Consider the following 16,999-nt stretch of genomic DNA (forward strand, 5'->3'; position numbering starts at 1 on the left):
AAGTATCAGACAAACTGATACAGATAGACTGAAACTGGAAACAAGAACCCTTGGTATGCCCTGAATTATATCCTGATATCTACGATATTTACTTCTATGGTATACTAAGATCATGATTAACGGTTATCCAGCATGTCGGTATTTGTTATGCAGTGCTGGTGTAACTGCCAAGCATTCGATATGAAGTGCAATTTCACTGCCTACAGTAATAATGAGAAAGTCATACCTGTCATTTTTGTTTTTCTCTCCCCCTCTTCCTTCTCTGGTCATTGTCTCTATGGGGAAGGATGGAGAGCACGACAAAACACAGATGGTAAATAAATACACTTTTAATAATAATAATAATAGTAATAATGATAGTAATAATAATGATTATTATTTTGATGATGATGATGATGATGGAAATTTTAGCATTCATGATTTGCCAATGTCCCCTGTACTTTTTCAGCACTGATCAATCTGTCTAGAAACATGCATAGCCTGTTCCGCCAGCTATCTGTTAATGCATGCAAATGTACTGATTTGGTCATTTAAATCAGCATAAATTGCCTGTGAATGATTTTTGCACTCTTCATTTTCTGTCTGGAATGCCCCTCATCTTATCTTCCTCTACGATGATAGATCTAAACGCAATCACATGCTGTCTCCAGTTAGGTCTGTTTTTTCAGCACTTAACCCACATTACTTCCTGAGATCTGTCATGAGAAATGAAACCTCTGCCACCCCTGTAGTTACATTTTTCCTTCTGTTAATTATAAAGCGAATTATGAAATACTAAACATTTGGTGGTTTACCTTTACAGAATCAAAAAGTGGATTCCCTTCCACTGGTCACGTTTAAGCTCAGGACCTCCTGACTGTGACTTCACAGTGCCAACCACTAACCCTGTATGCCAGTATTGGTTACAAACTCAGCTACGGGCTTCACCATCCACTGCTGATGGGTCGTGCCAGACCCTTGTTAGCAGATTAGGGCAGGATAAGGGAGGGAGAATACCAGTGGGATTCAGTTGGCACTTTTGACACTACAGATGGCTGTTTACGCCATTGTTTGCAATGACTCTCTGTGATATCAGCGACGGCTGCAACATGCAGCTCCAATCTTGTCATCACACCACCAATTTTTATTGTGGAATATTATGATTATTACTGGGTTTCGTAGCGCGTTTATCATGATTTCTATGTGGACATCTGGATTAGTTTCGCCACCTGTAATATGCAATATAGCAGCGCTGATCCCTGCTTTTTGTGCTAATTTTCTCTGTGTATGTGCTGGCAGGCAGGGGAAATGACTCTGTTTAAGCTTCAGTTCTTTTTCAGCTTCTGCCTAGATCACTGTAGCTTCTGTATGCATCCCTGTTTGTACAACCATATCTGTGAACATATTTTACTGTTTACTGATCATTTTCAGCCATGTTCATTCCTTGTTAATGCAAACCAAACCCTTCCTGCTGCTCATTCTTCACAGTATGAGCTGCCCACTGGTGGACCAGCAGGATGCTACTGTTGTAAAGAAGTTACTTGTAAATAGAGAGGGAATATCAGAGTTAGCAGAGCTTCATTAAGCCTAGTTAAGGCTCTGGATTTCAATCAGATTGAGATGATTTGGCATTAACTTAAAACAGGTCATTCATGCTTGAAAACCCTCCAGTGTGGCTGAATTAAAACAATTCCACAAAGAAGAGTGGGCCAAAATTCCTCCACAGTAATGTAAAAGGCTCAATGACAGTTGAACACTTGATTGGAGCTCTTGATGCCAACGGTGGCACAACCAGTTATTAAGTTTAGGGGGCAATTAGTTATTCACAAAGGGACAGGGAGGCTTAGATCATCATTTAAAAGCACCATTTTATACTTACTTACTTTATACTTACTTTGCTTGTCTTTATCTAATATTCAAATTTGTTTTATGACCTGAAACATGTGTCAAATGTGCAAGAAAACAGCACTGGATAAGCTTTGCTGTATACAAAGGCACGTACTATTTTTTTTATGTTGTCAATTGAATAATATGATTCTTTTTATATAGTGCTTCTCTTCATATTTATATAGTGTTCCTTTCCTTTTTAAGTGCCCACGAAATTTAAGTTGTCACACACTGCCCTTTAGGTCAAAAAGCATCAAAAGCATTACATTTTAAAGATCAGGGTAGATTAGGAGATCAGTGTTCATCCTCCACCCTAGGGGGAATACTGACGCTGGTGACTTTGTATACAGTCAATGAGTTTTTCTGCAATCATGCAGAAGGTTTTCAGCGGGTCTATAAAAAAATAAATGAATGGTTTCTGGAGAGTTTGTTGTATCATCTATTATAATGAGTTTCAGTAACATGAAAAGACTATTTATTGAATCCTCTGCTTTTGCCACTCGTTATAATGTGTAGAACAGCCATTACACCATGATGAGTAATGCTATTATAACACGAGTGACTAATAAGTAGGCTTTTCACCGTTCCCCACCATAGTAAGCTACAATGTAGAAATTCAATTGCATAGAACGGACATATTCGATTGATAAGATTGGATGAACTTATCAAACAATTTTTCACAAGAACACCACAAATGATAGAGGAGGGATGTTTTTGTGTTGCAGAGCTGGAGCAGACTATAGTCTGACGCTTGGTGCTTTGCAGCACAAATCCAGTGAGTAAACACAAAGTCGAAAAAGTAGCCTGCATTCCTGATATATTTTTTAACTCTTCTAATTTGTGATTTGTGCATTTTATAGTGTGTCCTATGTATAAGCAGTCTTATTTCAGACAATGACACACAATTCCAACTGTGAGAAAAGCAGACTTCTATGTAAAGCCAGTGGAAATGAAATGTAGAAATGTGCTGACTTTCAGTTGACAGTGACTGGTAACTGAAGGAAGTGGTAAAAAAATTGTGAATCCTTTGCTCTGGCAGATGTCAATTAGTTGCAACTTTTCTAAATAACTGCCCATGGTCTGTTTTTCAGAGTAAACACCACCAACACTTCATATAAAATTCTTGGTTGGGTTAGTTACTCATATGGGGAAAATCAAAGACACTTCTAGTTAATCATCCCATTTCGATTTCAAAGAAGTGTCACAGTGAAACTTTAAACTATGACCAATTCCACAGCATAGGTTATCTACTGAATAGTCATCACAAAAATAAAAAGCATATCTGTTGCTAGAAGGAAAGTGATTAATGTGATGCTTCCAGGTCCTGTCGTATAAGTGTTACATGCACTGGAACAAAAACGCTGTTGCATCAAGACTACATAACTGAGACATAAAATAGATCTTCAAGCATAGCCCATAAAATATTGAGCAACAGCCCAATGATTTAGTGAGGCCTTTCACAGCTAAAAAATACAGACCTGACAATTATATTGACAAAATGCTGCAGATTGTGATCTTGAAAGTGTTCAAGAGACAATGTTAATGTACGAAATGCCAAATTCATCCTCAGGCATGTTTGTCCTTCTGCTGTACACTTGCAATGAGGATCAAAGTTGCACTGTCGTAAGCCATACTGCCACAATATGAAAGCATTTAGTATGTCTTCAATGAATTTACAAACATTAAACAAGTAAGAAGTTTCAGTGCAACCAGGGACTAGCTGTGCACATCTGTAAAATATAGAATTATATATGCATTCATAATTCTTTAACAACAAACTATTGCTTGCAAATACCCCCCCCCCCCCAAAAAAAAAAAAAAAAAAAAAGTAGTTTAGGTGGTGATTGACTCCACATGACTTCCTCATTGTGGTCACAAATCAATTGTTCCTTCTTGTGTAACAAAGGATTATTAAGAAATCAAAAGTATCCATGCTCTATAATCAAATGTGGACCTGTTTTAGAATCTGGTGCATGCTCCATAATAGGAATGTTAATGATATGGACTGTGCGTTACTCTCAAAGACCAATGGCGTGGATTTTGCTGTCTAGTCTAAGTGCATAGTTGTGGAAGTGAAGCTGTTAACACCAAAGGGATCCCACAAGCCTGTTAGGCTTACTGTACAACAGGTGATTAGTGTGGTCATAGATATTGCTCGTGCTAATCCTTCTCAAACATTCTTTGCTAGCTAATGTCTTCTTTCCCCCCTCCTTCTTCTCCTTCTTCTATTTACAGGCCAGCACAACTACCTGTGTGCAGGGAGAAATGACTGCATCATTGATAAGATCCGCAGGAAGAACTGTCCAGCCTGCCGCTTCAGAAAATGTCTTCAAGCTGGAATGAACTTGGAAGGTAAATGATCAGACCCATCTTTAAATGAGTCCAGCCAACGTTCAATGCTTTAATGAAAAACTGGGCATCTTTATCTTGTCTTATGTGCAATATTGTGAAGTAAAGTAAAGTACCTGTGCTGGTTATATTTCCAGCAGGCTTTGATTGGATCATTCACACAAAGGTGGATGTTGCAGTTCTTCTCTTAAAGTGTGAATTACTCTTTTCTTGGACTCTCATCTGTATGTGCAAGGGCTTGTTGCTGATTGGTGCTTCCACTTGGCTTATGTTCAGCCTATAATATTGACTGCTCTTCTTTCATCTTGGCTTCCACCATGACTAGACCAGCGCCACAGCCAAACTGCAGCAGTAATCCCTACAGCTGCTTCAAAGTGCAGCCAATTTGTCATTCGAGGCAGCTGTGATTCAGTGCGAGCAGCTTTAGTTTAGGGAAGTGGTTCTTAAAGTTTTTCGGGAAGCCCCAACTTCAGAAGCTGAAAAAAGTTCATGTCCCACACAATTTGTAATCAATCATTAATAAAAACTGATCCAAATTGGTTCATTTAATGAAATTAATTGTACCAGTAACCTAATTTTCCCTTCAAGTATTAATTTCACTTAGTGTCACACTTTCTCCTTGGATGTCCATGTTCTACTTGCAGTGGTTCATTTAAAGAAACTCTGGTCTAGGCAGTATAATTCTTGCAAGAGGTCTCTGGTCCAAATCCCAGATGATCTAGTGAATATGAGCCAAGTGGAAACACCAATCAGGATAAGGAGCTTGCACATATAACTCTGATTGCAAAAACAAACAATCACATTACTTAGTAAAAGGAAGCCAGTGATACAGAGCTGTAACAACAAATAAGAAAGGCGCATTCTAGCAGTGTGGTCTCAGTGAAAGAGTGGTTGCCATGAAATCATTCATAAGGAATGGAAATCATAGAAAATGAGGTAAACGGAGGCCAAATTACACAAGAACTGAACAGAAAATCTTTGACAATACGTCTTATCGACTGAATGATACTAATTTGAATAAAATTCTGGTTCAAATTATCATCAGTATGCATGGAGGAGGTCAGACGAGAGGTCCAACAGTGAGCATATACAGCCATCTGTAAAATGTAGTGGAGGATCTGTCATGGTTTGGGGCTGCATTTCAGCCAGTGTTGTCAAAATTGATTGAATTGTAAACACAGAGAAGTAGCGTCAGATTTTGATTAGCCATGCAATACATTTGGAAAGCATCTCATTAGCAACAGCTAAATTTTTTAGTGCAGCAACGATCCCAAGCACACTGCCAGTACAATAAAAGCGTATAAAAAATGAAAAACACAAACACTCATGGATTGGTCTAAGGAGACCATATGTCACGGCTGGCGGGGTGAGCCGTGTGGTGTTGGAGGAAAAGGAGGACCCAAAATGCGGCAGTGACTGATGATTCGAGTGATGTTTATTTACAAGTGGTGGAGTGGCAAAAACAGGCAGTGAGGCATGACAAAACAACTGAAGAAACCTAAACTGGGAGAACTAAATGACGAACCTGAGACCATACAAAAGGGGTGCAGGGCAGAGACAGGAACGGAACACCATAGAACGCAGACGAGCCGACAACGAACACAGACCGACACCCACTAAATATACACACACACAAGGTAATCAGGTAATCATACACAGGAGGGAAGAACAGCTGAACCTAATACACATGAGGACCGGAGGAGACAAGCTGAACACAATGACAACAGACACAGACTTTCAGAACAAAACAGGAACTCTAGGACACGAGCCTTCAAAGTAAAGCAGGAAACACACAGACTGATTTACAACACAACACGGGGACATGAACAGAGCACCAAGGACAGACACAGGTAGGGCTGAATATACACCAAACTTCAGGTTCAACCCTAAACTAATACAAAATCAGAATAAACACAAAACGCTGGGTCAACGACCCAGGACCATGACACCATACCTCAACATTATTGAACCAGTGTGTGATCATCCTGGTAGAAAGAGAAAAAAAGCAGTCAGTATCCAAATAACTTTAGTAGAGTACTTTAATTACAAGAAAGCTGTGGTGAAAAGTAAAGGTGGTTAAACCATATATTGGCTCTATTTTTGCCTTAAATCCAGGTTTTCCAGTTAGGTTTGCACACATTTCAATAAATTGCTGCACTTATTTCCCATTTTTTTAGCAAGATATAAATAAATTGGAGTGGCTTGAAACTTTTGCACAGTAGTTTATTTCACTCTAAATTTGTTATCAATCAATCAATCAATCTTTATTTATAAAGCACTTTTCATACAAAAAAAATGTAGCACAAAGTGCTTTACATGGTTAAAAGCAGCCCACCCCACCCTCCAACTCACTCCCCACACTCTCATTAACATAAACGATGTGAATACACACATATCCTCCCCCCCCCCCCCCCCCCCCCACACACACACACACGCACACTTTATGAATCCAATGGCACAGAAATTTCCCCCCGAAATAGGTAAACTATCATTCTTTTATTTTAGCTTTAAAATTGAGCTAAATGACAGATTACTGACTATGTAAAGAACATTTTAGATTACAGATGAGATTAGTAGTTTAGTATAAAAATAAAGGAAGAACAAAGGAAAAAAACAAGAATAGATTAAATATGGCCTGATGGCTAATATGGCCTTTATTGTTCTATATGGTTCACACTGATCACTGCTTAATTCACTCCTAAGTCCAAGCCTCCAAAACTTCTATTACCTGATGATCTTTCACATTTTTGGGAAGCAACAGGTTGTAACCAAAACAACAGCTTTATAACCAAGAACCTGCTTGTTGTGCTGTTTCTGCTTGATGCTCCCTAAGGGGAATGAAATTGCTGTTACTAGTTTGTATGAATCAGCGTTGAGTGAGATTACATGTTAAAAGTGCAGTTTTGGTCACAGGGTGAAGGTAGGTTCACAGAGAGTGAGAGGAACAAAGACAGAGAGAGGGATTTGATGGAAGTCAGTGCATCAGCAGACAGACTCCCAGCAGAAAGGCTCTTAGTTGCCATAGAAACACCAAGAGAGGAAATTAAAAAAGGTAGAGTAGGAAAAACATGTTTTTTCATGGTAACCTCTGAAAGTCTGACGTTTTGTACATTTAGTAGCAGGAAATGTTCAAATGAGGCTTAGATAATGTACAGTTGTGGGCAAAAAACACAGCAATTTGCCATATCTGTTGTTTCACTGATGTCACACTGATGGAGAGAAGCTGCAAAACAAAAAAAACAACAAGAAAAATCCACTGTTAAGTCATATGTCGTCATAAATGGAATTCTTTTTGTGATTTTGTAACTATTTGCTGGGCAGAGACCAGCATGTGGCACTCTCCTGATCTTTAACTGGTTTGTTAAAACTCAAAGTGAAATTTCTTCATCCATGTTGTAAGGTGGGGTGAAGCAAGCGTGTAACTTAAATAACTTATTAACGTTAACTGGGAATATAGAAGTGTTTATACAGTACATGGATGCATTACAGTGTTGATTTTTCTAGGTTAATTACACTGTGCAGTAAAACAGTGAAAGCTAATTTTGAGTTGATTATTCACTTCAGGACATAATAGCCTGTCTTTATGTCACAAAGTAACTTTTTTGTATTCTGTGTGTTTCTAGAGCCAGAGAATTTGGTCAGATCAGTTTATTTCAATTGTTTTTATAGTTCTAGTTTCAGTGACTGTATATGTTTTCATTTTAGTTTTCATTTTAGTTCCATTGCCCAGCCCATGGAGAAGCAACCCTTCTGTCCAGGGTTTGCTCCTTGTGCATGTCTGGATCTCTTCCAGAGATGCTGTTGTTCCTAGAAGTATGTCTGCAATACCCATTGGGTCTCCAATTCGTCAAAATCACGAGCCTTTATCTTGCATTATTTTTTAGTTGTGAGGACATCTGCAGAAGAACTGCAGGTGTGGCAAAAATTGTGTTTATGTGGCAAAAATACTACCTATTACATATTGCAGCTGAGCACACAAAGGGCATGTACCACAGCAGAGACCATTTGAGCTCAATATTTTTGGCTCTTGAACTGATGTTCAGTCTTGGACACTGCACACTCTTCCAAGAAAAAAACCCATTTGTTCTTGGAGTCATAACTGATCTTTGAGCTGCACAGTGAAGGATTTTCAGAAAGCGATCTAAAAACAATAGCAGTGCCTAGAAAGGAGATGGAACTTGAAAGGTCAAAATTAGCCAGTCAGCCTGAAATGAGGTAAAATGAGGTAGAGTTTATGCTTTTTATGCATAGAATTGCTGAATTGTTTTGATTGCACCTTGCACAAAACATTTGTAGAAAACACAATGCTTGTGAACAATTTATTTTATTGAAGCATCTTCTGATTTTTTTTTCTGTACCTCTCTTTTATTGCTATGTCTCACCTCACAGCAAGGAAAAACAAAAAGCTGATCAAGATGAAAGTGCACCGGGCTGGGGCATCAGAGCCCACCATTAGCAACATGCCTGTTCCAGTCGTACCCAGGAGCATGCCCCAACTCGTGCCGACCATGCTGTCCATACTGAAGGCCATAGAACCAGAGATCATCTACTCGGGCTATGACAGCACACTGCCAGATACTTCATCACGGCTCATGTCTACTCTCAACAGGCTAGGGGGACAGCAGGTTGTCTCTGCAGTCAAGTGGGCCAAGTCACTACCAGGTAACAGAAAAGCTCTTTACCATGGATTCCCTTTGGTTTATTTTATATGCACAGACTTGCTCAAACAAACTCCATCACTGGTGGTAAATCCATCTAGAAAATTGAACTAATGGGTCTCAAGTCGATGATGAAAAACAACTACATCCACTTTCACTTGTCTATTTCTTTTAACACATGATGCCAGTTAAGGAAGTTGCCTCAGTCGTACGTCCCCACTTAGGCCTTAGTCATATAGGCCTATAGACTGACCAACAACAATGTGGCTACCTCCAGTTGTTATTTTAAAAAGTGGGGGACGAGTTTCCAGCAATGGTTAGCATGAAATTGGTCACAAAGAAGCATATGCCACTATACCGAAAACATTGTCGCAAGTAGATTGCTAATAGCACAAAAGGCAGTACTTTTACTTTGAAGGCACATGTTCTCTTATTATGGTTTGTATTGCACTTCTCAGTTTCACTACTACCTGGTGAGTAGTTTGCGAGTGTTTCAGTAGTACATACTTCTGTAGTGCTCTTCTGGTTAAGACCACAGCCTTTATTTGTCTGAGTGTTGTCATAAAAAGCAAATAACGAGCGAAAGTGCAGTTGTGGCTCAGTTCAGTAGCCAGCTGGGTGTCATCTTAATGGTAGGGTGACCAATAAGGAAGTGTTTGATGCATCTCACTTCAGACTGCACAAAAGGTAAATTTTTGATTTTTTTTATTCCTTTTTCCTCGTTCCTTTTTTTTTTTTTTTAAACAGTTGTTTAGTTACCAATGTCATGTCACCTTTTTAATGGCTGAATCCATAATTACAGATGGAGGAGTAATTGTATCTCATGGCCAGAGTTTTTAGAAGCCTAGCACTTCCAAGGTATAAGGTCATGACCGATGTTAATAACTCATTAACTCTTAAATTTTGGGGATCACTGCATTGTTTTTGAAGCTTGTCACAAGAGCTCAAGAGCAGCACATGTAGTTTGTGCATTGCAGTGGTACTGAACACACGTGTGCACCCCTTGATACCAAAGGGAAATATGCCACTGCTAAAATGCAGCTTATACACAATAATTTGTATATTAACAAGGGAAATGTGCTTGTAACTATAGATTTGACAGAAAACTACCAGTCCATGATATAATCTCAGATCCACACATATAGAATGTATCTTTATACTATTTATTTGTGAATGTTGAAATGCATGGAAAATGAGAATTGGAAAAAACTTTCTTTGCCATGTTTGGGGACTCTTTTGCTCTAAGTGGAGCAAGACACTACACCAAAACATAGGATTCAGCACATAAATGGATATACTAAAATTTTATTGTTGTCAATATAACTTAAATTCATGGTTTAAATGTCAAGAAAAAACAATAATTGCTGGGTTTTATTCCTACGCCGTTTCCATTCCACCAAAACAAAAATGGAAACAAAATGAATTTGAAACTCCAACCACTCGTGCTAGTTTCAACTCATGGAAACAGAAAGCACATGACCTGCTAATCAGTATTTCTGCTCCTGAGAAACCTGCCAGAAAACCATAACATTGGCTTATGTTTTTGTAATTTCTTTTTATATGACAAGGGGGAAAATGAGGAGAAAATCTGGTTTTAAATCTTATGTATGTGATGTCCAGAACTGGCAAGTCGATCGAGAGGAGAAGCACTAAAAGGAGGAGGAGGGGTCTCACATAGCTGAGCCATATTTCAAGGAAACAGAAAATGAAAGGACTTAATGTGCAGTTCAACTTTTATTGTTTTGAGAGCAGAAACAACTGAACAGCAACTCAATTTAAATATCCAGTTAACTGTATGGTCCATTTCTAGTATTTCTTAGCTCTTTTGTGGTAGTTTTAATAAAAGAATTGAGCAATTACTTCCACTTGTCTTTAATGTCTGTATTCTCTGAAATGAAAACATGAAAATATTCTGCACTGCTGTTTTAAAAGTATGCACAACTAATGACTATCACCTGAAACATATGCAATCATATGTGCTTACTAGGGGTGCAACGATACTGGTATCGATATTGAACCGTTCGATACAGTTCTTTCGGTTTGGTACGCATATGTATGAACAATACAAAATAAATTTTTAATTTATTTTATCAACTTTCCTTCTGACGATGCTGTCTGTGTTGAGCGCTCAGTGGATCTGCGCTCGACAGTTCAGCCTAGGCGGAGTAGTCGAACGCAGATTCACTGAGCGCAGGGCAAGCTAGCAGACAGAAGTTAAGCTCTCCTTGCAACATGGCAAATTGAACCTCCCCCACCCTCATTCAGATCTGGCGTTTGGAACTATTTTGGTTTTCATGTGACATATGACCCTGAAGGTAAGCGTGTCATGGACTAAAGTAAAACAGTATGTTGGATGTGCCATGCAATGCTCAATTACATGGGTGGGAGCTAGTGTGTTAGCGCAGTTAGCTCATTAACGTGTTGGCCGTCCAGCCCCATGCACTGGCAATCCCCGGTAGCTCGTTATCGGAGATTTGCCATGTTGTGGCGTTAACGTCATTTCAACAAGATTTACGCTGACAGCACTAGTGGGAACACAACAAATATGACTGCACATTTACGCCGACATCATCCTAGTGCAAAGACAAGTGGAAGCAGACAAAAACAACAAGCATGCATGCTACAAACTTTACCGAGTCATTTAGACAGCCGTTAGCACATGATTCTCCTTATGGGGACCTGATATGTTTAATATGCTGCTGAGAATATAGCCCAGAAGAAGCGTATAGTATAGCTTTTATTTTGGAAAGAGCCATTTCTCTGTAATAAACTCTCTTTTCCAAAGATGAGTGATTCCTCAATCAGATACAGGGCTCGCAAAATCGCCTGCCCGATGTCCTGGAGCTAGCGATTTTTCCAGTCGGGCTACCAAAATCTATCTCTGCCCTGCCCATCGGCCTATCATAGGAAGGAAAAATATATGTCAATGCTTTTGCATTCTTTCGGAAATGTAGCTGGGTAATTATGTCATTGGCATCGGTGAGCCTCTGTCAATATGTGACATATTGAAATCTCGTTTGAATTTGCTTGTTTTTTGCTTTCACTTTGCAATCACACGAACTGTGTATAGAGAGCGACAGCACTGATTGGTGAGTGATGATAAATTGCGCACCAATTCCTCTGACATCGTCTTATCAATCGTTAGCTTACTATGCAAACATGACAAGTGAAATCTCAGCAGCAAGCTTAAACATATGAGAGGTTGATCGCGCAGAGAATCGCTGAGCGTTATGTGAGTGCGTGTGTAAAAGCAGCAGGTCAGGGCTGTTCGGGGTTCTGTTTGTACAGTTATGTTTTGTTTCTGTTGCCATAGTGACGGGTGACGCCCTCTCGCTGCGACGGTGTGTCCTTCCGGGGTCAGAGGGCGCCCTGTGTGGTGTTGCTGTTGTTGTTGTTGTTGTTGCTGTGCTGTTGCTGCGCTGAGCAGTTAGCTAACGGCAGTGTTCTTATGCAGATGTCAATAAACGGCTGTGCTCCCTGGCTAGCTCACGGGAAGCAAGACCAAACGATACCTCCGTCTCCTCCTTGTCTGAGCTCGCCACATTGGTGTCAGAAGTGGGATGATGGTGGCACCCCATGTTCTGACCCGAGTGACTTTTCCCCGGTGCGCCAAAAGAAGGCACCTGGGCATTTGCAGGACTTTGTGTGGGGTAATGGGGTCGTCGGGGACGACTGACCCCTTAGGTGGGCGCTATGTAGCGGGTCAGGGCTGTTCGGGGTTCTGTTTGTACAGTTATGTTTTGTTTATGTTTCCATAGTGACGGGTGACGTCTTCTGCAGATGTCAATAAACGGCTGTGCTCCTTGGCTAGCTCACGGGAAGCAAGACCAAACGACACCTCCGTCTCCTCCTTGTCTGAGCTCGCCACAATATTTTAGTTCTGCTGAGCCAAATAAGACAGGTCAGGGTGAAGAAGTGACAGCCAAAGAAAAGCTTACCACAAAACGGAAAAGTTATGACAAATCAGACTATAAGGCAAAAAGAAAGTGCAGCTTTATGGTTTCATGGACAAAATAATTTCTGTGGCTGCAATATGACGAGCGAAATAACCAGGGCTGCACATAAGTGGTCCGCAGGTGCGCATTCGCTGTCAAAATAAAAAACGGGCACAAGATAAGAAGTTGCAACGCGTGTTTGCATACATAAGATTTTCAGGAGGAGGACAGACATTTGTTTAGAAGTCTTAAAGATGTCGAAGAAGCTCCTTTAAGCAATTACTGTGATGTTCCTCCACCTCCAAAGAAATGTCAGAAGGAGTCCGAACCACAAAAGAAGCGCGTATTCTCGGAAAAGCAGGAGGTGAGCTGGCTTCAAACAAATGATGAACGCACAGAGATGTGGTGCGGAATGTGCCGTGAAAATTTAATAAATGACAAATTAAAAAGGCATGAACATTTTTTTTTTGTATCGAAAAAATATCGAACCGAACCGTGAATTTTGTGTATTGTTGCACCCCCAGTGCTTACATATTAGCACACTTGTAATAACCTCATAGCTTGCTTTGTTTTGAAGACCGTCAGTCCTAGAGAGAGAAAAAATCACAGACAGTATTTGGTGTCTCTTTTTGGTGTTGCATCTTTGAAATTGTTATTGTGGTTGTTTTATGAACTTCTGTTTATCTGGTTTTAGTTGTTCTAACAGTCTTTTTACGTCCTTAGGCTTCCGCAATCTGCACCTTGATGACCAGATGACTCTGCTGCAGTGCTCCTGGCTCTTTCTCATGTCTTTCAGTCTTGGCTGGAGGTCATACGAGCAGTGTAATGGCAGCATGCTTTGTTTCGCCCCTGATCTTGTCATCAACAAGTGGGTAACAATCACAGCTGTTCTAATATTTGAGCAGTTTTGTTTTTCCATTTGCTCATTTTACGGTGTTAGTCTCACTTCATCATTTGACTTACAAAGTTAACCATTTATCTGTGACTCAGCTTTGTGACTCAGTATAGAAATCAGGTCAGAAGGCTGAGGGATAAAGTCACATGTAAATGAGAATTTGCTGTCTAACAATGAGAATATGGTTATAGTTTTTGCTGAAATCTAAACTCCAGTTCTGTGTTTTATTATGAGGGACGTGGGAAAGGGTGTTCGCTAGTTTTTGCTGATCGCCAAGCTGTGTAGGCTGCTTAACACTTCATCCAGTTTGTATGTTAATCTTCTTAAGAAGCAGACATGAGCCCAGGACTGACCTTCTCACCTAATTTTCAGAAGCAACAAAAAGGCCCCATGAATAAATAAGCTAGGCCAGAACATCAGCTGTTATTGCCACGTTTCGCAGGTTCCTGGTCCAAATGCACTTTTTCTGAGGCAAACTTCATAAACACAAAAAACCTTGATTAAGGCAATGCCGAAAAAGGGGGGAAAATAAAAATAATAATAAATATTTAAAACCATTAATCCCGCAGATAGCACACCCAGGAACACAGTATGACTCAACAAGGAACAAATACAAACTTAGGTTTTTAATATACACAGGAGTTAATCAGGGAGAGTGGAAACGCCAGGGTAACAAGACACGGCTGAAACTAATTAAGACATAAACGGATAAACGGAGACATAAAAGGCAACAAAACTAATATCAAAGCACATGGGGACTAATAAAATAAAACAGGAAGTAACTAAATAGGAAATCATATACAAGAGACAATGACTAGGGAGGCTAGAAAAAAATAAAGTATAAGGAATCAAATATCTGTAATAATAGTCTGTAAACACTTCAAGAGTTACACTACTCAAGTAATTCAAAAAAATACAGGAACAACTGCATTATGAACTATACTGTAAATAATTTTCTATGCCACAGAGGCAGGGCTCAGGTTAGTCTGCAGTATGTTGATTACATAGCCTCATTTTTTTTTGTTGCCATTTGCCATTTATTTGTAACAGCAAGTGACTACCCCTCCCTGAGTCTGGTCTCTTCCCATTAATAGGGAGCTCTTCCCTCCCACTATTGCTTGCTCATAGGGGATCATATGATTGTTGGGGTTTTCTTTCTTACAGTAGAAAGCAAATTCAGGTAAATAGAACTGAACTATTAAGCTATTTAAATACCTGCTGGGATTTCTGAAAGACCCATCCAGTTGTTCTACATTTGTAAACAGTGCTAAAAACATCGACATCTTGCAAACAGCTCAACCTTTTTATTGAAAATGGTTAGAAAGAAAGCCCTGAGCTGTTTGCAAGATGTCACGTCCAAAAACTCCAGAGAGGAGTAAAAAATAGATATGAAATGTGAAGGAGTCATTGCCGATGGCACTGCAGTTGGTCAGAAAGAGTAGACAGCGCTCAGCCTAAGGCTGTGTATCAGGAGAATGTGCTGTATTGATTTTCTAAGAAAAAAGTAATGTGGGCTGTGTGTTAGTGGAAGTGAGGTGTGAAAATCCATCATGACTGATTTTAGAGTCTGTATTTCTCCTGCAAGGATGTAACACATCCCTGCCAGGGCTATTTATTGGGAATTGAATAACAGCATGAGTGAAACAGCTCCAACTCTAACCTGTGTGTCTCTTTTAATTCTGTTTTCTTCTGTTTCTTGTCTTCACCTGCTCTACATTTCCTCTCCTCTCACAGAGATCGCATGAAGCTGCCCTTCATGACTGACCAGTGCGAGCAGATGCTGAAGATCTGTAATGAGTTTGTCAGACTGCAGGTGTCCTACGAAGAGTACCTGTGCATGAAGGTGCTGTTACTGCTCAGTACAGGTAATGGAACACAATTCACTTAGAAAAATGACAGCAGTGTTTTTCAAAAGTCTCTCTGCTGGACTGGAAAAATCACTTTTTATTGTATCTACTGTGTTATACAGCTGCAGCTTTTTTCCATTTCCTTGCAATTTGTCACAGTAGGGCTGTTCTGGTCATGTTCCTCTTGATAAATGCGCAGAGGATTTTGATTGCTGCTGCTAAAGGCCACAAATTTCATTACTTATCAGTAATGCATCGCCTTTGTGGCAAAGATTCAACAGGGTGCTGGAAACATTCCTCAGAGGTTTTGGTCCATATTGGCATGATAGCATCACGCAGTTGCTTTAGATTTGTCAGCTGCACATCCATGAGGCAAACCTCCTGTCCCACCGCATCCCAAAGGTGCTCTTTTGGCTTGAGATTGGTGACTGTTAAGGCTATTTGAGTACAGTGAACTCACTGTCTAATTCAAGAAACCCATTTGAGAAAATCTGATATTTGTGACATGGCATGTTGTCCTGCTGGAAGGAGCTATCAGGATTGATCATAATATGGTCATTAAGGGATTGGCATGGTCAGCAACAATACTCAGGTATGCTGTGGTGTTTAAATAATGACCAGTTGGTACTAAGTTGCCAATTGGGCCAAGAAAATATCCTCTAACTTCTACCACTGATACAAGATAGGGTGTATCCATGCTGACTTGTTGTTTACACTAAATTTTGAAATATCACATCAGAAATCGAGGCTCATCAGACCAGGCAGTACTTTTCCAATCTTCTATTGCCCATGCAAATTGCAGCCTCAGTATCCTTTTCTTAGCCAGCAGGAGTGGCACTTTGTGTAGTCTTCTACTGCTGTAGCTCATCTGCTTCCAAGGTTTGATGTGTTGTCCATTCAGAGATGCTCATCTGCACACTTTGCCTGTAATGAGGGCTAATTGAGTTACTTTTGTCTTCCTATGGGCGCAATCTGGTCATTCTCCTCTGACCTGTGGCATCACCAAGGAATTTTTGCCAAGGGAACTGTCACTCACTAAATATTTTCTCCTTTTTTTGATCACTCTCTGTAAACCCTATAACAGAAACATCCTAGCAGATCACCGGTTTCTGAAATATTCAGATCAGCCCGTGTGCACTTGCATCACCTGTTTTCTCCCCGATTCTGATGCTCAGTTTGAACCTTCAGCAGGTCATCTATATATGTAAATACATTGGGTTGCTGCTGTATGATTGGCTGGTTAGATATTTGCATTACAAGCAGATCAACTTGTGTACCTAATGAAGTGGCCGGTGGTTGTATGTTTTAATACTGCAGTTCAAAGATCCTGTTTAAAATCACTGCTGACAGCAGCAAATGGTAAGCATGCCGCAAGTGTCTACACTGTCAGAGGCATAACGGCAGAACAGTAACATTCCTGTCTGCAATAATTTAAACCCAGTCTGCTGA

General features: G+C 40.0%; 1 protein-coding gene across 2 annotated transcripts in view; it reads left to right on the forward strand.

The window, feature by feature from the left end:
- The window catches only part of LOC146566001 (glucocorticoid receptor-like), a 63,239-nt gene that overhangs the window by 38,858 nt on the left and 7,382 nt on the right, over nt 1-16,999 (forward strand). Inside the window, exons 4-8 of one of the 2 annotated variants that reach the window (XM_085289494.1) lie at nt 287-313; nt 4,102-4,218; nt 8,605-8,877; nt 13,532-13,676; nt 15,438-15,568. In XM_085289494.1, the coding sequence (XP_085145620.1) occupies nt 287-313; nt 4,102-4,218; nt 8,605-8,877; nt 13,532-13,676; nt 15,438-15,568 (693 nt within the window). The remainder of the gene's footprint in view (nt 1-286; nt 314-4,101; nt 4,219-8,604; nt 8,878-13,531; nt 13,677-15,437; nt 15,569-16,999) is intronic. The other variant, XM_085289495.1, reaches the window with a different exon arrangement.

Source organism: Mchenga conophoros, linkage group LG10 (genome assembly GCF_057382185.1).
Source record: "Mchenga conophoros isolate Kocher_MC1m ecotype Shallow Benthic linkage group LG10, M_conophoros_male_GT1.1, whole genome shotgun sequence".
Lineage (NCBI taxonomy): Eukaryota > Metazoa > Chordata > Actinopteri > Cichliformes > Cichlidae > Mchenga > Mchenga conophoros.